This window comes from Salvelinus namaycush, chromosome 20, assembly GCF_016432855.1.
Source record: "Salvelinus namaycush isolate Seneca chromosome 20, SaNama_1.0, whole genome shotgun sequence".
In the NCBI taxonomy this organism is placed as follows: domain Eukaryota; kingdom Metazoa; phylum Chordata; class Actinopteri; order Salmoniformes; family Salmonidae; genus Salvelinus; species Salvelinus namaycush.
In genome coordinates, this window is record NC_052326.1 from 22,231,605 (window position 1) to 22,252,720 (window position 21,116).

The 21,116-nt window shown below is 44.3% G+C and overlaps 1 protein-coding gene across 1 annotated transcript in view; it reads right to left on the reverse strand.

Annotated features, from left to right (window-relative positions):
* Positions 1-21,116, reverse strand: part of igsf21a (immunoglobin superfamily, member 21a) — a 279,462-nt gene that overhangs the window by 114,946 nt on the left and 143,400 nt on the right. The window contains exon 3 of the mRNA XM_039016801.1: positions 2,145-2,266. Within this exon, the coding sequence (XP_038872729.1) occupies positions 2,145-2,266 (122 nt within the window). The remainder of the gene's footprint in view (positions 1-2,144; positions 2,267-21,116) is intronic.

Here is a 21,116-nt window from a genome sequence, read left to right on the forward strand (position 1 = left end):
GCTCTCAAAAAAATTCAACTAAGGAGTGATGAAAGAGTGAGAAGAAAGAGGAAAGGAATGAGATGGGGAGCAAATGAAAGGCAGGGAAGGAGAGAGGTAGAAAGTTATTGGAATAATGACAGGGAAAGACTAAAAATTGCATTAAAATCAGCATGGGTCAAACACACATTACAGAGAAAAGGTAATAGACCGATGCAGTGTGGGCTTCTATTACTCCTTTATACAAAGAATGAGTGCCAATATGAGAGAGGGAAGGAGGGAAGGAAAGCAAGTGGGGAGAAAGCAAGACAGGGAAGAGAGGGAGAGGGAGAAGGAGGGGAGCAGATGCCAGCCATATTGTTGAGCCTAAGGTATAGGAAGACAGTCTCCAGGACTCCTCAAACGTGTAATCTACCCAACAAGAGCCAGATGATTTCTAACGCTCCATCCCTCTCGCACTCCGTAAAACTTGCTCATGCATAAACAGCAGGGCTCTTTATTCTGGCATCGGCAGGACTGTATATGTACAGCATGTGTGTGAGGGGAAGGAGGGTGGTGAAGGAGGTGTGATGCATGCAGCATAGGCCTCCATGCAGTAGTGCTGCTCCAAGCTTTGCCTAAAGTGAACCACACTACCTGGAAAATATGCAGCTCTGTGGTGGGAATAACGATTGGTCTGGCCAGCTGTTCAGTTAGAGTTCAACACTGGAATGTACATCCTGAGCAGCAGATTGGCTGAGTAGAGCCTCGCCACTTCCTATCCCCTCCCTCTTCCTGCCAAGACGATGATGTGTTGACCCTCCATCGGGGTCATCACATCCAGGCCCAGTATCACCCGCAGCAGATGGTACAGTAGGAAGGAACTAGCAACGCTTCACAGCAGTACCATAGCTAAATCTTGGGTAAGGCATACTGCATTTCTACACAATTTATAAACTATAAAATGTTATTTGGACAACAGCAAAAACAAACAAAAATTACTGCAGCCATTAATTATCACCGCAATATTAGGTTTAAAGGTCTATGGAACAGCGTGAGTAAAAGTCTAAAAGTATGTGGTTTTAAATATACTTAAGTATCAAAAGTAAATGTATTTGGTAATATATACTTAATTATCAAAAGTAAAAGTATAAATAATTTCAAAATCCTTATATTAACCAAACCAGATGGCACAATCTTAAGTTGTTTTACATTTACGGATAGCCAGGGGCACACCAGGGTGTTCTCCTGAAAATTGTGTGATTTGGACCCTTTTCATATCCTGCTAATGTAACGAGTACTTTTGGGTATCAGGGAAAATGTATGAAGTAAAAAGTGCATTATCTTCTTTAGGAATGTAGTAAAGTAAAAGTAAAAGTTGTCAAAAATCCCCCCAAAAACTACTTAAGTAGTGTTTTAAAGTGCTTTTACTTACACCACTGCTGTTTTCCCAGTCATCTGTAATAATGATTAACAGACAGTGCTGATGTCATCTTGCGTGGACTTACAGTTTGTTGTCATCGTGCTGCAAGTCTCTTTCAGGACATCCACCTCTCCCTGGGAGAACTGCAAACGGTTCTTGTGGTCTTGGACATTTCTGATCAGATCATCCATTATTTTGGTAGTTGAGTCCACCAGTATTTGGACAAGGCACTTGAAGCTATTTTCCTGTAACAACTGCTTGTAGACATCTTTTTGTTCATTTAAAAGATCATGCACCTGTGATAGCGAAACACTGTCCTCTCCATTACTCCAACCTACTTTAACTTTCGGTTGCATGATGGTAGCAATGGCCGATGGAAACAGCAACAGACAGCAGGGATTTAAACAGCCACAAGCCCTGGATTGTCCGCGGTCCCAGCCACAAGGGCTAACCGCGTCACGGGCTGTGTTCAAACTGTCAAGGAAACCTGGCTAGCTTGATAGCTAGCAGCTAGGCTAGCTGCTTCACCAAGCAGCAGCTCTTCAGACTTTAGGGTTTGGCAGTATCCTGGGACAGATAGAAGCGGTCCCAGCAACTGAGGCTGACCGTGTCGCAAATTAAACAGGTAGGCTAGTAAACAAACATGTTTTCAAGGAAAAACGTTAAAAAAAACATTCAAAACAACAAATTGTTCCGAGTTCAGCATGCACTCTCATGATAAACTGTAAGGGCCAAACTAACAGTAATTGGTTGTGATGCTTACCGAACTGTAGATTGGTAGACAAGGTCTTCCCTTTTGCGGTAGTCCTCCATATGAGAGTAATTGGTATTAAACATAGCATCGTAGGTGAAGATTTTCTGCTTAATGGTGCCCCCGTCTGTGACCTGTCAAGTGAAAAGAGAAAGAATTAATAAAATAATATGGTTTATAATACATGGAACAGATATTTTTATACCCACAGACCTACCCTATGCATAAACCTGTGTTCTGCTCCAGTTAAATATATTATAAAACTTTGCTCAGAAGCAAACTTAGTACCCAGGCCATCAATTATCTAATTTATCCATTTAATGCCATGATTAGATGTTTTTTTCTATCTTAAAGGGGGAGTGAGGAAGAGCCTTTCAAGCTAATTCTGAAAACTGCCAACATATGAAATCAGTGTGACACTCACTTATATAGCTTTAGGTACGTGCCCATGTATACAGCCGAGTCTTAATAAAGAGTGATGCTCTGCAGCGTTCTCTAGGTGTCAAGCAGTCGGAGGTATTGGCTTGTGACGAGATATTGCGAAGGTGGGGATATATTCAAAACACCATAGTCTTATTTTGCATCCACTTCTCTTTTTTTGTGGGCTGCATGGTAAATGATGGAGCAATACTCTCCTTTCTAATATTCACAGGGGAGAGGAAGTCACTTAGCATTTGAATGACTGATTTCTCTTCTCCTCAGCGCCACAGACAGACGTAAAGAAAAAGGGTGACAGGATTTTAATGGAGCCGCTAATGCCGCTTTGAAGGAGGAAATTGTTGGTGGGCTAGGGATCTTTCTTCCCTTCGCCACTGAAAATGCCATCGCCCGCTTCCTAATCCAATCCCCTCAGAGGTAAATAAGGCCTATGTGATTAGTTCCTGCATAATGTACACAACTCCTCACGAGGGGACAGTATTGGGTAATTACTTTATTTGAGTGAATAATTCCCGGTGCCCCATAAATGTCTGTGGGACAACTCATCACATCTCTGCCTCTAGGGAAGGGAGCTAAATACCTCAGGCTGTTGCTAAATGATGGGGTACACAGAGGTAGTAGTGCTGAGAGGTAAACGTGCTGGAACAACAAATACTGTGGGTGGGTTTTAGGGTATGCAGAACAGTTACACGCATGTAGGTGGCATTAGTGGATTACATTTACTTTTCTCTCTTGTAACAAATGTCCCACTGGGCACAGACGTCAGTTCAAGTTTTAATGTCACATGTACAAGCATAGTGAAATGGCTGTCTTGCTAGCAGCAGCGTATATGATGATTGTATCTGAGTGGGTGTGTGTAGACTCAGTATAAATGTATGGGCTTATTATGTGTGTGTGTAAGCAAATGATGGTGTGAGTGTTTGTGTGTTGGAGTATCAGTGTGTGTAGTGTGTAGGGCCCTGTGAGTGTGCATAGAGACAAAAATAAGAAGAAAATGCAAAGGCAACTCAGATAGTCCATGTAGCCATTCTGTTAGCTATTTAGTTAGCTATTTAGCAATCTTATGGCATGGTGATAGAATCTGTTCAGGAGCCTGTTCAGAACCTAACTCTAACCCTAATTCAACATCTGTGCCACGTTGGTTCAACATCATTTCATTGAAATGACATGGAAACAATGTTTATTCGACCAGTGTGTGACCAGTGGGGTGGGTGACATCACATGTTCATTGCTATGGAAGATGAATTGCAGGGAGGTGTAATCAGTGAAAGTCACCAGGACCCACTGGTGGGGCTAGGGACCATAACCCTCCACAGGTAAAAAGTGTTCACTTGGCTTGGCCACAAACAGAATTTCCTTCCTTTTCTTAATGAATGCTTTGGCACCACACTCAAGGCCCCACGATTATTATAGCCATCTGTTCCTCTTTTAAATGTCAATTCAGTGATGTAGAGGCACACCGGCAAAGTGGCATCATTCTGAGGTTTACAGGGAGAGGCAACAGCAAAAGGTCTGCCGTTAAAAGCAGAGCCATGTTGGAAAATGGTGCTTTCCCACCAACCTGCTCTGTGCCTGGATTGTAGCGATTGTAGAAATACTGTAAGATCCATTTCTGTCTGACATCACTGTACAACAAAGCATGGAAAAAGTATATGTGCTCTGTGCAACTGAACACAAATATATCCGTTCTGTGAGTGGACAGAAACATGACGATGGTAAGTTAAACTCAGGGAAATGTGGTTAGTTTGAGATATAAAAGTTAGCTATCATATAATAATATGACATTTAGCAGAGTTTAATGACAATTATTTAGCAAGTTCAATGACAAGTTCAGGTCAATGACAAATACAGCATTCATAACATAGAAGGGTGTATTGTACACACCTGAATAATTAGCATAAACGTGCTTAGTCAGAAAGTGCAAGATAAGCTTTATTCTACAGTATGTGCTTCAACAATAGACAAGTGCACAAGGCCAGGGCCTGTATGAATGTATCATGGCAACATTTCAACTCCCTTATAGGAACAGACTCGCTGCACTCCTAGTACTACAGCAACACTGTCCCTGGTGCTGAGTCATATGAGGCTTTCAAAAAGCCTAATGATAATGCTCTCTGGGCCCTGAAGTACTGTACAGAGGTGTGTAAAATGTACATTTTCAGCCCCTCTCTCTTTTCACAGTCCATCTAATCCAATAGACAAAACAACACCTGTCTCACACAATGGACTCATCAGTGGACAGACCCTGTTCCCAGAGAAGGGACAGCTTTGTGGGGTGAGTGAGAGAGAGTGAGAGAAAGAGACATTTGGAGACAGAAAAATGCTGTGCAAGAGTGAGGGGTGAAGGCGAGAGGTAGATGAGCACTCTTTGATGGTAGAAAAACACTGTTTGAGGAAGCAAAGCTTTCCTTCAGCTGCTTTGCTGATTCCAGGTCATGATTTACCGAGGCACGAACAAAGGCATCAAGGCCTATCCCAACACCTCTGCCATCTGGATATATAAAAGACAGGCATGGGTGGGCACGCCACTTCTCTTCCTCTCTCTGTGACCAGGAATGACCAAGGGAACAAACGGGGAGAGGGGAAAAGGTAGCTGACAGGGGTTGAGGTTTGGGCACACACAGTAGAGAGTGCTACAAAGGGTCCTACAGTGACCTAGAGATATGATAGTGCAGTGATCTCTCCAGATGGAGAGTGAACCATATCCTACCTGCTCTCTCTGCTGTGCTCCCTGATGTTATGATGCTGCTCCATTATTGAGGTCAGGCAAGGGAGGCCCAGGTCTCTGGGGTTAACCCCTTCTCCTCAGCTCATCAGAGATATGCTTATTTATAGGCTGCAGCTGAATCATCAGTCACAGGAGAGAATACAGCGAACTAGCTACAGTAACACTGCCGTCTATCTTGAGGAGTATAAACCAGACCACTTCAGGTCATTCTGGCATTCTTTCACATCACAACCATGCCAAAGACTTTCATAACTAAACCAAGATAGACCACAGCCTGTCATTTCCAATGGGAACAAATGAGTCATAGTGGGCAGAAGAAGCAAGGAGGTGGGCAGAGCCAAGCACAAGCTAGCGAGATCCTTTTTGTGCGTTCTAGCATACATCTGCATATTTCCATTAGGAAACACCTCCTCTGTGAAGTGTGCGTGTGCAATAACTTAATTCGCTTGTGCAATGCAATTTTTTTAAAGGGTAAAGTCTACAAAACGTAGTCCACTCTGTTCATAACAGATTATAGTTTTGGGAACAGAAAACTGTATTCAGATCAAATGTTCCATCGATGAGAATATTTGCAGAATGTCGGCCAAAATCCATCTCGTTCCATCTTCTCCCACTGCCAGCCAGAGAGCTTCCTCTCACTACCATATTTGGTAGTGAGTGGAAATGCCAAGTGGATGCTTCACATTTATACATCTGGTGAATAATCTGTCTCATTGTTCTATCTGTGACCATGCAGTCTCCTCTACTGCTGTTACTATAGCTTAGGTGTGCGCTGAAAGTATAGATGGAAAGGATCACTTACTTTCTGGGAACATTTCACATGAAATTGTACTTTTACAAAAATTCTCACTTGGTATTTTTAAATCTACAGGGAGGCGGAGCAATAGTAGCTTCTGGATCAATCGGCTGTTTGTTGTGAATAATGAATGGGGATAAGACACAGAGCAGTCATAACAACTCTTGAGCTCCATTTAGCTGTTCAACTGAGGCCTCAAAGGAGGCCTAAATGGGAAGCTACACTAAACAAAGAAAACAACCAGTATAACAATACATGCTATATTCTCTGAAATAATTTGTAAAGGCACAGCGATCATGATAAAACATTTCACTTATACAAAGCAGAAGAGCTTCACCTTAATGGCAGTCAGTGGTGACAGCTGTCAACACAGAATGCTGCAGTGGGTTGTCCACTGATCCTGTTAAGATGGGGTGTGCTGCAATGCTTTACTCAGTACATGTGGTGCTGGGTAATGAATCCTGTAAGTAAACATTGTGCAGCTGTACAGTCATCCAGCCTAGTTAGTGCTCCACCCTGTTAACCTGTAGATGTACTGGACTGTCTGCTGCCGGTGGCCTCCTGCTGGGCCCTGAGTGTCACACAACCTGTTTAAGGGGATTTCACGGAACAGATGGCACGCTCCGCTCCTACTTACCTCCTCTCCTCCCTCCATCTCTCGGTCTCTGCTCCCCGCAGGAAGGAAAATATGCTAATTAAACCATGTTTTTCATAGATGACGCACACATTCTTCCATTCACATAGATGTTGGTGACCCTACTCTATCATTCTGAAAAAGATGGTCTGTGCTTTGACAGATAAAGAGGCTTTAGTGGTGCGGTAGTTCAGTCATGCCACACGTGAACTAAGAAAGGGGAGTTTTACTTTTATGTCTGAACCAGAAAGCAACAGGGAATCTGATGCACATTGCAGTCCTTTATTTCATATATAGCCAACGACTGCAACTGACGTTTTTCAATGCAATGTAAATAAACATGAGCGTGATTGCTTGGGATCCCTTAGTGTGAGCAAATACACCAGCCAGAGATGACTATCAGCGTGGTGGATATTTTTGCTCGCCTGTTATCTATGTCACATTCTCTCTCCATGCTATCACTCATTTTCATCCCAATATAACAGAGTAGAACTGGCTTGTGATTGCCTAAGGCTTGGTTTGGCAGATTGGCATGCAGGGATTAAAGCTGTGGCTTCATGAATCTGTGTCATGAACAGGGAGGACCAAGCCTTGTTTGCGACCATGTGTGGGCGAGGCAGAGGTAGGCTTGGGGAAGCAGCGTGAAGGTCAACCAACCTATTTCAGGGAATGACATGCAGGTTGAAAAACAATGCACAAGGGCCTACTAAAAGTGCCCATCTACAGCCATTAGACAAAGCAATTGAGAAGTGGTTATTAATGTTTTCAGTGAGAGGGAGACAGCCTGACTGTGGCCAGATATTTAGCGTGCAATGAGATCAAAGCAAACCAGACCTGAAGGAGACTGCTGGTCTGGATCAGATATTATGCCTGTGCCATGACTCTCTACTTAACCCCCTGACAAAAAGAGAGTTGGACCAGAGCAAGAACAATATGAACCCTACCCCTCACTCTAGAAACAGCATTTTGTTTTTAAATGAAATCCGAGCCAAAGTTGGCAGTAACAGTGCTTTAGCTGTAGAACGGAAGGCACCCAACACAAAATGAGTTCCAAATAGCTCCCACATCAAAAAGTCAACTCTGCCATCCCAAGTATTTCGTAAAGAGAGGGTTGAATAAATACAGTAAACTGCTGCTAATACAGTGAGTAATACAGGACTTGGTGCTACTTAGCAGACCAAAAATGTAGCCTTGGTGCATTACTAACATCACATTATTATGAATTTCTGTCCTTGGGGAACCAAGTTAGACCAAGGATTTTTACAAATGCCTCAGCAACTCTTATAAACAGCACATATTAAGCAGCACCAGTAGGTCACAAATAATAACATTAAAGTGGAAAAACAAGAAAGCTTTACATAACTGCAGAAGTGAATGATATGTTGTGTAATACAGTGCTTCTATCTGAAAACAAAGGGGATGATCAAGGACAGGTGGATAATGAAATGCAGCTTCATGGCAAAGTGAAAACATAATTTTGTGCACTTGTCCTTAAAGTTGAACTAAGCAGATATCGCTCTGCCATTTCCTGGCTGCTAAAACTCTAATAGTTAGCCTAATATCAGTTTGTGACAAGATAAACTAGTATAATGTAGAGAATCATTGTACCATCTAATCCACTGTGAAATATTTTTCTATATCCAAAAAATATTGTTTCAGCTGTTTGAAGCTGGTGTACAAACCCGAAAATAAAAGAGTCAAAAACAAAACTTAAGAACCGGAAGCAGAGAAGTCGCTCACATAGAACAGATCTACCGCTTCTTATACTTGCTTTCAAGTAGAATGATAGATCTATAACTCACATTTCTATGTGAATTTGGTCGGGTCTCCAACAAAGTTACATATTACCACTTTAATCTGTTTAATCAATGAGCACTAATTAAGTGAACCCAGGACTACACACTCACACCTTCCTCTAATTTGGAATTAATCATCAGACATCCAGTGGACGTCTTCTCTCTCTCATCTCCACGTACAGCAGCAATGTCACCAGAGGACTAGACTTATGAAGTCAGCACGTTCCACACTGGGCTTACATGAAGTCGGGAGCAATTTAAGTTGAACTAAGTATCACAGCAAGGCTTGCAAAGCTACCAGTAATTTACTAAAGTAACAGGTAATCTATGGCAATCTATGGTAATTTTGGTAAATTATACTTTAATGATAAAACATATATATTAATATATGCGCAGTATACCTTTTTTATATACTATCTGTGTTCATGTTGTCCATGAGTTTCTAGTAGATAAACCATATGGTTCAAAAGAAAATGTCACGCTTCTTCTACAATTGAACCCAGAAGCAGACTAGGACAAGGAGAGTAGGACGAAGGTGAGTATTTATTTACAAGTGTAAACGTAGCGGTAGAAAGATCCAGGTGGCGGAGCGGGCAGTGGAGGTGAGTTGATGGGAGTGAATAGGCAGATCCAAGGGAGTAACAGAAGCCACCGACGACCAGGCAGGAATGGGGTGAGTGTTCCTGGTGAATGACTGTAGACAGAACAAACGGAGGTAAGTTCAAGGCAAGCAAGACGTACAAAACAAACTCTATCAAACTGGAGGCTGATACGCTGGCACAACATACTGTTCATGGCTAACGATCCGGCAGTGAATGGATGTCAGGTCAGCGCTTATGAAGTGGAGGGGTGATGATCAGGACCAGGTGTGCAGATAGCTGATGGGATACAGGTGCGGGTACTCAGAGATCTTCCAACTAGCTACGTCGCCCGGCAACCAGACAGGGTGCGTTCCAGGACACCGGAAAAAACACTCCAGGACAGAACACAGGCAAAAACAGACTCAGGAAGCGGGATTCGTGACAGAAAATGGCCTAATTAATGAAAAAAGCATCTAATTAACAATGGCATTATTTTCTATTAACTCTGCAACTCGTCCAACTATTGCATTTTTTCCCAACTACCACCAGTTTGGCCCCAAAACATTTACAACAAAGACATATTGACATAGTAACATAACTAAAAGTTTGTAAAACATATTTATTCTGAAATCTACCAATGGTATTCACTAAATTGATGGTTTATATTTAGGATAATGTTTAACAGCTTTGTCATTCAATTTGTTTTTTGAAAGTCACCTTATTAAATTAAAAATATATATATTTTACATGTAAGAAGGCCACAGAGAGGGCCAGAGATATTAATTGACACCTGTGATAATCTGTAGTGCCCAAAAAGGACACTAGATGTAATCCAGTAAAATTCCATATATTCCTTGCAATTTCTGGTAGTTTACTGTTAGACTTAGAACGTTTCTAGTAATATACCCTCCTTTTGCAAGCCTAATCTCAGCAATGAGCTTTTATTCAGGTCTATATATACAATTTCTCCTATTTTCCTCCTACCACTGCAGATGGGTGCGGGCTCACAAAGGCGTGCGAGCTGGAATACAGATGGTTTAAAAGACATCGGGGCACTGTGGACATGACAAGTCTGCATATATTTTGGAGCTATGCAGTTCCTATCCACCCCCCTCTATTCCTTATGCACTCTAGATAGCTACATTTCCCATCTGCAACTGATGGAAGCACAATATTAAGATGGTGTTATTCATTGCATGGAAAAAGAGCAGGTTGGCTGAACAAAGGACTGAAACAGATTTGGTGTTTAAAAAAGGTTTGCTTAGTTTGCACAGTTCTATACTTCATTGTAATGCTTATGTATTTAACGTGTTTCTAGTTTTAAAGTTTATTCACTAAGTGCACAGGACACAACAGGTGTAAAACAGTACAATGAAACTCTTACCTTGAGAGCTCTTTCCCAACAATGCAGTGATAATAATAATAATATAGATAATTGTTGTGACTTTACTTTCATTAATCTGATGACTGTATTTATCTAATCAGCTATGTTTAATTGTTACCCGATTAAATTAATAATGTAACAATTGACTCATTAGGAATTTGGGGCACCATGAGAGCGGTTGTTAAAGAGCTACCATCTTACCTATCACATCTATAAAACAGTCAATGTATTAATCATAACCTCGTATCGTATCATCATTCTGAACAGTCGTAACCTCCTGCATCTACAAACCTTTACTTATGATTCAGTACTGCACAAATGGGTTTAATTATTTATTTACTAACTAACTAAATGGTAACACAGGAGAAACATACACACTTAATACATTAAAACAGGTCCCTAGCGGACTGACAGAACATGGCAGCTTGTTACAAAGGAGATAGAGAGGGCGAGATGGAGAGGGAGAGGGCGAGAGGGAGGGTGAGAGAGAGGGCGAGAGAGAGAATACTTTGGTACATTTAGAAGCTAATCTCACAGTAATCATATACATTGCACACAAACCGCCGCCCGATTGGAGTAAGAAATCATGAAGATGTTTACATGTAAATGCCTTGGTTTGCCAGGTATCTCTGTCAGAACCAAGCCTTCTTAGAAAGGGGCTTGGTTGGACCTTTCCGCGGCACGCTTGTAATGCTCTGATTGTCCAAAAGTGGTTCCGACCCGTTTATTCTACTGGTGCTCTCCTCTTCCGTCGCCTGGCATCCGGCAACCCGTCGTGTACTCCTGAACAGAACTACAGTGCTCACTCTGCTTCCACTCGCTATGGAAGATGATTCTTTGAAGATTGGCTAGCCAGACGTATCGATGGTTCTCAGTGGGGTGATGAGAGTAGTAGAATATGATGGTTTGAAGAGTAGTAGAATGGTCCCGCATAAATTCTCTTTTCTAGATACTTTACTTAGGACAGCTAATCAGCCATACGAGTGATTGTCTGAGACGTGACGTTATCGTCTCTACCTCATGTTGAGATTGAGTTCGAACCACTTTCGACATGAGCTGCAGCTAAATGTCTCTCTGGTCTGACATGTTGATTCTTAACCCACCGTTTTACACAGTTCATTCAAAACATTCCGGTCATGGGTGGTGCAGCTCCCATACCAGACATTAAAACAACCAGTCAGGATGCTCTCAACGGTGCAGCTGTAAAAGCAAATCTGCGATTGGAGGTCATCCAGTGACTATTGGTCAATAGAATGGAGGGAAGTAGTGGCTGGTTTCCCCTTCGGCTTAGTCTCAACAGGATGCCCGACCTCTTGCCTCTTTTTCGTCAACGTTTTCTCTTGGGTAACCCGAAGATTGGATCGGAGGTACATAAAGAGCTCAGGGCAGATTAATCGAAGTAGAAGTCGAAATTGAGGTTAGTAAATGCCGATATGATGTTCAAAAGTTTTTTGGGGGATCATAAGAAATGATAGCGAATACATTTTGTGCAAAAATAGTAAAGATAAATGCCAAAATAATCACAAAATAGAAAAGTTGGGTCGGAGCTCTCAAGACGGCAGCCATACAGTACGGCACCATCTTGTACGCTCAATTAACACTTCGTTACTTTTTTACCAATGACTAAATAACAATTTCAGCTCTTCAATGTTAACCTGCAGATTAAAAAAACTAAATCCTGCCTATAATTCATTACTGCATGGTAAAATTATATATTTTATATACAATTTCCAAATCAATGATGAATTTAATCTGTTGTAGCTATTTTGGGTTCCACCTATTAAAAGGCAGCATTGCCTCCCCATATGGGAAGTTTATTAGTAATCCAGTGGAGGAATTTTGCTTTTATTAAATTGTGATGAGGTGTCAGGCAGGTTACCTAGGGATTAACAAAAAATATTTGGACCAATCCTCCTTCACATTCCCAGTGCAACCACTGAATATGGATTCTTCCTGGGTTGGGGGAAATATTAATCAATCTGCAATGTGTTCAGCACAGGGGCTCATTTCATGCTTAAATACATCAACTTTCTAATCCCTAATGTGTCGTAGGCCCTTTTTCATGTTTAATAAGACATTCTTGAGTTAAATTGAGGAAGCAGACAGTGGTACACATTATTTACTAGTAATGCACGTTTTCAGGGTGACTTTGCATCCCCCGTTGAACTTAGTGCAGTACTTAATTATGAAACAAAAATCGTCATTCAATATTAAATAGTTACATTTTTCAAATTTTCACCACAAGTCTGATCTGATGTTCCACTGTTTATCTTTTTGTCTTGTGGTGTTGACTGAAGAGCTTTGGCGCTTTGGGGATATTCTCTGACAGCTAAGTGCACACCTAAGAGACTTGTGCTGTAACGGGTGTCTAGATCTTCCTCCTCCTCGGACGAGGAGAGGAGAGAAGGATCGGAGGACCAAAATGCAGCGGGTTGTGAATACATAATGATTTATTAAAATAAACGACGAAATACGAAAACAAACACTTGGAAGGATTACAAAATAACAAAAACGAACGTAGACTGACCTAAACCATGAGAACTTACATATAACACGAAGAACGTAGGAACAGGTACAGACTATAACAAACGAACGAACAAACGCTACAGTCCCGTGTGGTGCGCAGACACAGACACGGAAGAAAATCACCCACAAACAAACAGTGTGAACACGCCTACCTTAATATGACTCTCAATCAGAGGAAATGAAAACCACCTGCCTCTAATTGAGAGCCATATCAGGTCACCCTTATACAAACATAGAAACATATAACATAGACTACCCACCCAAACTCACGCCCTGACCGTCAAACACATACAAAATAACAGAAAACCGGTCAGGAACGTGACATAACCCCCCCCTCAAGGTGCGTACTCCGAACGCACCACCAAAAGTCTAGGGGAGGGTCTGGGTGGGCATCTGACCACGGTGGTGGCTCAGGCTCTGGGCGAGGTCCCCACCCCACCATAGTCAATCCCAGCTTACGTCTCCCCCTTAGAATGACCACCCTCATTATACACCCACTTAGGTTAAGGGGCAACACCAAGATAAAGGACAGCTCCGGGACGAGGTAGCTCAGGACAGAGAGGTAGCTCAGGACAGAGGGATAGCTCAGGACAGAGGGGTAGCTCAGGATAGAGAGGTAGCTCAGGATAGAGAGGTAGCTCAGGATAGAGGGGCAACTCCGGACTGAAGGGCAGCTCCGGACAGAGAGACAGCTCTGGACTGAGGGGCAGTTCTGGATAAATAGCCGCTCTGGGGCTGAGGGACAGCTCATGACTGGCTGACGGCTCTGGACGCTCATGGCTGGCTGACGGCTCTGGACGCTCATGGCTGGCTGACGGCTCTGGACGCTCATGGCTGGCTGACGGCTCTGGACGCTTATGGCTGGCTGACGGCTCTGGACGCTCATGGCTGGCTGACGGCTCTGGACGCTCATGGCTGGCTGACGGCTCTGGACGCTCATGGCTGGCTGACGGCTCTGGACGCTCATGGCTGGCTGACGGCTCTGGCTGGTCATGGCTCGCTGACGGCTCTGGCTGGTCATGGCTGGATGACGGCTCTGGCTGATCCTGTCTGGCGGAAGGCTCTGGCTGATCCTGTCTGGCGGAAGGCTCTGGCTGATCCTGTCTGGCGGAAGGCTCTGACTGATCCTGTCTGGCGGAAGGCTTTGGCTGCTCCTGTCTGGCGGAAGGCTCTGGCGGCTCCTGTCGGGCGGAAGGCTCTAGCTGCTCCTGTCTGGCGGAAGGCTCTAGCGGCTCCTGTCTGGCGGACGGCTCTGTAGGCTCATGGCAGACGGGCGGCTTTGCAGGCTCATGGCAGACGGGCGGCTTTGAAGGCTCAGTACCGACGGGCGGCTTTGAAGGCTCAATACAGACGGGCAGTTCATGCGGCGCTTGGCAGACGGACAGTTCAGACGGCGTTGGGCAGACGGACAGTTCAGGCGCCGTTGGGCAGACGGGCAGTTCAGGCGCCGCTGGGCAGACGGCAGACTCTGGCCGGCTGAGACGCACTGTAGGCCTGGTGCGTGGTACCGGAACTGGAGGTACCGGGCTGAGGGCACGCACCTTCAGGCTAGTGCGGGGAACAACAACAGGGCACACTGGACTCTCAAGGCGTACTATAGGCCTGGTGCGTGGTACCGGCACTGGTGGTACCGGGCTGAGGGCACGCACATCAGGGCGAGTACGGGGAGAAGGAACAGTGCGTACAGGGCTCTGGAGACACCCTGGAAGCCTGGTGCCGGAACTGGAGGTACCGGGCTAAGGACACGCACCTTCAGGCTAGTGCGGGGAACAACAACAGGGCACACTGGACTCTCGATGCGCACTATAGGCCTGGTGTGTGGTACCGGAACTGGAGGTACCGGGCTGAGGGCACGCACCTCAGGGCGAGTGCGAGGAGAATGAACAGTGCGTACAGGGCTCTGGAGACGCACAGGAGGCTTGGTGCGTGGTGCCGGGACTGGAGGCACTGGGCTGGAGACACACACCATAGGGCTAGTGCGTGGAGGAGGAACAGGGCTCTGGAGACGCACTGGAAACCTGGTGCGTGGTGTAGGCACTGGTGGTACTGGCCTGGAGCGGGGAGGTGGCGCCGGAAATACCGGACCGTGCAGGCGTACTGGCTCCCTTGAGCACTGAGCCTGCCCAACCTTACCTGGTTGTATGCTCCCCGTCGCCCGACCAGTGCGGGGAGGTGGAATAACCCGCACCGGGCTATGTAGGCGAACCGGGGACACCATGCGTAAGGCTGGTGCCATGTAAGCCGGCCCGAGGAGACGTACTGGTGGCCAGATATGTAGGGCCGGCTTCATGACATCCGGCTCAATACTCAATCTAGCCCGGCCGATACGAGGAGCTGGTATGTACCGCACCGGGCTGTGCACACGTACAGGAGACACCATGCGCTCTACTGCGTAACATGGTGTCTGCCCGTACTCTCGCTCTCCACGGTAAGTACAGGGAGTGGGCGCAGGTCTCCTACCTGACTTCGCCACTCTCCCTTCTAGCCCCCCCCCCAAGAAATTTTTGGGGTTTACTCACAGGCTTCCAGCCACGTCTCCTTGCTGCCTCCTCATACCACCGCTCCTGGGCTTTAGCTGCCTCCCTCTCTTCCCGAGAGCGGCGATTCTCTCTTGTCTGAGCCCAGGGTCCTTTTCCAGCCAATATTTCCTCCCATGTCCATGAGTCCTGGTTTCGCTGTTGTGCTCTCCCCCGTCGCTTGGTCCTAGGTTGGTGGGTGATTCTGTAACGGGTGTCTAGATCTTCCTCCTCCTCGGACGAGGAGAGGAGAGAAGGATCGGAGGACCAAAATGCAGCGGGTTGTGAATACATAATGATTTATTAAAATAAACGACGAAATACGAAAACAAACACTTGGAAGGATTACAAAATAACAAAAACGAACGTAGACTGACCTAAACCATGAGAACTTACATATAACACGAAGAACGTAGGAACAGGTACAGACTATAACAAACGAACGAACAAACGCTACAGTCCCGTGTGGTGCGCAGACACAGACACGGAAGAAAATCACCCACAAACAAACAGTGTGAACACGCCTACCTTAATATGACTCTCAATCAGAGGAAATGAAAACCACCTGCCTCTAATTGAGAGCCATATCAGGTCACCCTTATACAAACATAGAAACATATAACATAGACTACCCACCCAAACTCACGCCCTGACCGTCAAACACATACAAAATAACAGAAAACCGGTCAGGAACGTGACATGTGCTTTAAATTAGATGTAATACTGTGATCTAAACACAGACCAACTTCCAGACAGTAGGCTACCTAGTGTTTCTTGACATAATGCAGCACTGATGAACGCTAATGTCTCTGTGTTTTTCCTCTGTAAACTTTGTTCCATTTATATAATTCCTCCAGTACAGTACATGATGCAGCACTGATGAACGCTAATGTCTGTGTTTTTCCTCTGTAAACTTTGTTCCATTTGTATAATTCCTCCAGTACAGTACATGATGCAGCACTGATGAACGCTAATGTCTCTGTGTTTTTCCTCTGTAAACTTTGTTCCATTTATATAATTCCTCCAGTACAGTACATGATGCAAGTTGAGTTATCACATATCAAGAGAGTTCATTAACAACAACACTGACAATTCCCTGAGAACCTTCCCTTAATGCAATCAACGACTTTAATCATCCTGGTTTATATCTGCTCCAGCAGAGAGAAAAGTATGCCAAAATGTTTTTTGGTGTGTTGCTTTGAAACAATCACATTGCACTTCACCAAAGAGCTCAGCTTTCCATTCCACATTTAATCCAGGACAGCTAACCGGCATTTCTTAATTAAAAGGATGGTTCTCAAACAACAAGATGCTAATTAACAACGTTGGCACTGAGTAGCCAGAGTAGCCATTTGGAGCACACAAACCTGACAGCTACAAAAATATATTAATTGCCCATGACATGACAAGTAAACCAAATCAAGGGGTACATTATTATTAGCAGGAGAAACCTGTTTATAATGACCCATAAAACAGTAACATAATAGGCTTGTTTGCATGTCACTGGGAGATTTTCAAGGCCTTGAAAGCTTCTTAACAGTAAGTAGAATGTGTCATTAACACTGCATTCAGTACATGGCAAACACAATGGTTGTCTTCAATGATCTGATTTTGTCCCCTATCTGGAATAAATGTTACAGGCTAGGGAGATGGAGGAAGATGAATTGAACATATAGCAGGATGGTATGTGATTTGAAGTGAAGGATTCTCAGTAGGCCAGCTTGGTATGAGGAGTAAAGCATCATACAATCACAGTGTGAGTTACTGAGGTACATTGGGAGTGAGCACATCCGTAGCATTGACGCAAGACACACACACAGACACACAGACACACAAGACACACACACACACAGACACACACACACACACACACACACACACGTTTGTTTTACTATCCTTGTGGAGACCAAACAATTGATTCCCATTCAAAATCCTATTTTCCCTAAATCCTAAACCTACCCTTAACCCCTAACCGTGAGCCTAAAAATAGCCTTTTTCCTTGTGGGGACCGGCAAATATTCCTTATTTCTTATGTGGCACAAAGATAGTAAACCTCCATAAACACATACACACGCACGCAAAGCTACTCCATAAATTAAGCACCCCCAGGCCACTAGAAGAAGATATTTCTTATATCTAAATAAATAAATATTCCCCCAGGGTTATGAGGCCTCCAGCTGTGTTGACATTAAAGGGCTTCTGAAGCGGCAGCCATGCTTTTGCTGAGGCGTCACATTTTGCACAGCCCTGGTATGGTAGTCCAAAATAGTTCAGATTCAGGGATCAAAACTGTGCCCCTGGGTACTAGATCTGTCTGTCCTTGCATCATTCAGTCTGCTGTGATGGACAGGGACTCCGGTCCCCTCTGTGACCCACTGTGAGAGGAGTCTGGACAGGACAGGATGGCTAATCCGACAGGACTGGGAAGAAGACTGGGCAGCCATTTGATCTCTGCCCTCTCCCTGCAGGGCACATTCTCACTGCAAAGAGCCATTAGCTGGTCTAATGATGAGCAGCAGGCAGTAACCTCTCCACTGATCACAATTCACACTTTATAAGTTGGGGCATCCAACACGTGTGATCTGTTGACCCCTAACCACACCAGTAGCCACGTCACCACCCCCTCCCCCTCCTCCAGTCTAGGGAGGCTCATTCTAAAGGGATCTTTAAAAGGGACTGGTGTTACTATCCACTGTAAAGACATGTGGTAATGGCTCCCAATGTGAGAGAAGAAGCAGAGAGAAAACGATGAGCGTGTCCATGGCGGAAATGTTTACTTGTGGCAATGAGAACATTAAACATGGCCTTGATTCAGATGAGTCTCACAGCTAAGGGGAGATTGGGTGGAGCAAAAGAGTGCGGTGGACGACTTGTTACCATCTCGGGACCAGAGAAATATGAACCGTGTTTGAGAGGCATTTTGGTCGTCTGGCGAGGGCTGGGGGGATTTCAAAGCCCTGTGATCAAGTGGCACTGGCTAATGAAGCGAGAGACACATCACATGGCAGAGAGGGTGTAAGGTGCAAATGGGATGGAGGAAAAGTCTCTCTCTCTCTCATTCTCTCTTTCCCTCTCTCTACTTCACAAATCTCCTCTCATTAGTCTGTTTCCTAGTGTTGTGCACAACATTTCAAGTCTGCTGCAAGCAAGAGCTGTCAAATGAAAGTGTTAAAAAAACTATTGATTCCTTAGAGGGAGGTCTTGGGAAAAGATTCCAGAGCACAGTTAAATCACACACTGCAACTGTAAAACTCACATGAGGTAGCAGGCGAAAAACAGTGTCTGTCTTCTGAAGAAAACCATTACATGAGGTTAGCTATCCTCAAGGTAGAGCCCACACTTGGTGCAGTGCTTTTTGTCTGTGAATAGATGGTTTCTTCTCCATACTGATCTTCAAAGCATAAAAGGTAGCTATAACAATGTTTCAGTGGGGTTGGGAAAACCTGAAAGCTAAAAGCATCCAAACATTCCCCATGGGAGGTATAACAGACTAAACATGGAACACAACTGTCAGACTAGTCAAGATAATAAAATGTTACCATAAATAAAGCTCCACAAACATTAAAGTCATACCTACCACCTGTACACAGAGAAACAGTCTTATACAGTGCATTCGGAAAGTATTCAGACCCCTTGATGTTTTCAACATTTTGTTAGGTTACAGGCTTCTAAATCTACACACAATACCCCATAATGACAAAGCAGAAACAGGTTTTTAGACATGTTTGCTAATTTATAAATAAATAAAACGGTAATATGACATTTACATAAGTATTCAGACCCTTTACTCAGTACTTTGTTGAAGCACCTTTAGTCTTCTTGGGTATAATGCTACAAGCTTGGCACACCTGTATTTGGGGAGTTTCTCCCATTCTTCTCTGCAGATCCTCTCAAGCTCTGTCAGGTTGGATGGGGAGCAATGCTGCACAGTTATTTTCAGGTCTCTTCAGAGATGTTCGTTCGGGTCAAGTCCGGGCTCTGGCTGGGCCACTCAAGGACATTCAGAGACTTGTCCCGAAGCCACTCCTGCGTTGTCTGGCTGTGTGCTTAGGGTCGTTGTCCTGTTTGAAGGTTGAACCTTCGCCCCAGTCTGAGGTCCTGAGCGCTCTGGAGCAGATTTTCATAAAGAATCTCTCTGTACTTTGCTCTGTTCATCTTTGCCTCAATGCTGACTAGTCTCCCAGTCCCTGCTGCTGAAAAACCATGCCACATCGTAGGGATGGTGCCAGGTTTCCTCCAGACGTGACGCTCGGCATTCAGGCCAAAGAGTTCAATCTTGGTTTCATCAGACCAGAGAATCGTGTTTCTCATGGTCTGAGAGTCTTTAGGCTGTCATGTGCCTTTTACTGAAGAGTGGTTTCCGTCTGGCCACGCTACCATAAAGGCCTGATTGGTGGAGTGCTGCAGAGACGGTTGTCCTTCTGGAAGATTCTCCCATCTCTACAGAGGAACTCTAGAGCTTTGTCAGAGTGACCATCGGGTTCTTGGTCACCTCCCTGACCAAGACCCTTCTCCCCCGATTGCTCAGTTTGGCCGAGTGACCAGCTCTAGGAAGAGCCTTGGTGGTTCCAAACTTCTTACATTTGAGAATAATGGAGGCCACTGTGTTCTTGGGGACCTTCAATGCTGCAGACATTTTTTGGTACCCTTCCGCAGATCTGTGTCTCAACACAGTCCTGTCTCGGAGCTCTACGGAGAATTCCTTCAACCTCATGGCTTGGATTTTGCTCTGACATGAACTGTCAACTGTGGGACCTTATATAGACAGATGGGTGCCTTTCCAAATCATGTCCAATCAATTGAATTTACCACAGGTGGACTCCAATCAAGTTGTAGAAACATCTCAAGGATGATCAATGGAAACAGGATGCACCTGAGCTCAATTTAGATAATCATAGCAAAGGGTCTGAATACTAATGTAAATTAACAGTTTTTACTTCGTCATTATGGGGTATTGTATGTAGATTGCTGAGGATTTAAAAATAAATGTAATCCATTTTAGAAAGTAATTTTTTTTTTTAAATCAAGAGTTCTGAATACTTATCGAAAGCACTGTACTGTATAAATAACCTGATGAGAGATGTCCTTGATTTAAAAAAAAATCTGCAGACATTGATGTGATTCTAAAGTCTTTGTCAAAATGGATGTTCTTGTAAGAAGTCTTGGGGTTTGTGTTTTTCTCCTCTTGCTCCAACTGGATTAGTGTTGGTCTAGCTCTGGTCAGGCTGAGGAAAAATGACCCATTCATTCCAACAGTAAAATGTGATAAACAGCTTTGCCATGAACAGTAACCCTTCTCCTCTGAATTATACTATGTTTTTATGGTTGAGTAGGCAAGGAAATAATGTTTTTTTTTTTAGACGGACCACAAGGGCTGAATGGGTTCAAAGAGAGGCAGTTGGAAAAATTATGCTCAAACGGCATGACTGTTTCGCGCATCACAGATTCCTGACCTTTGTGAGCTAAAGGAGAAATGCTTTGTTTTGTTGGCGGGCAATTGAAGCGGTCTAATAAATCTGCCATGGCTAAAACCGTGTCGCGCCGTAACTGACTGGCTATCTGTCTTTTACAACCACATAAGTGAT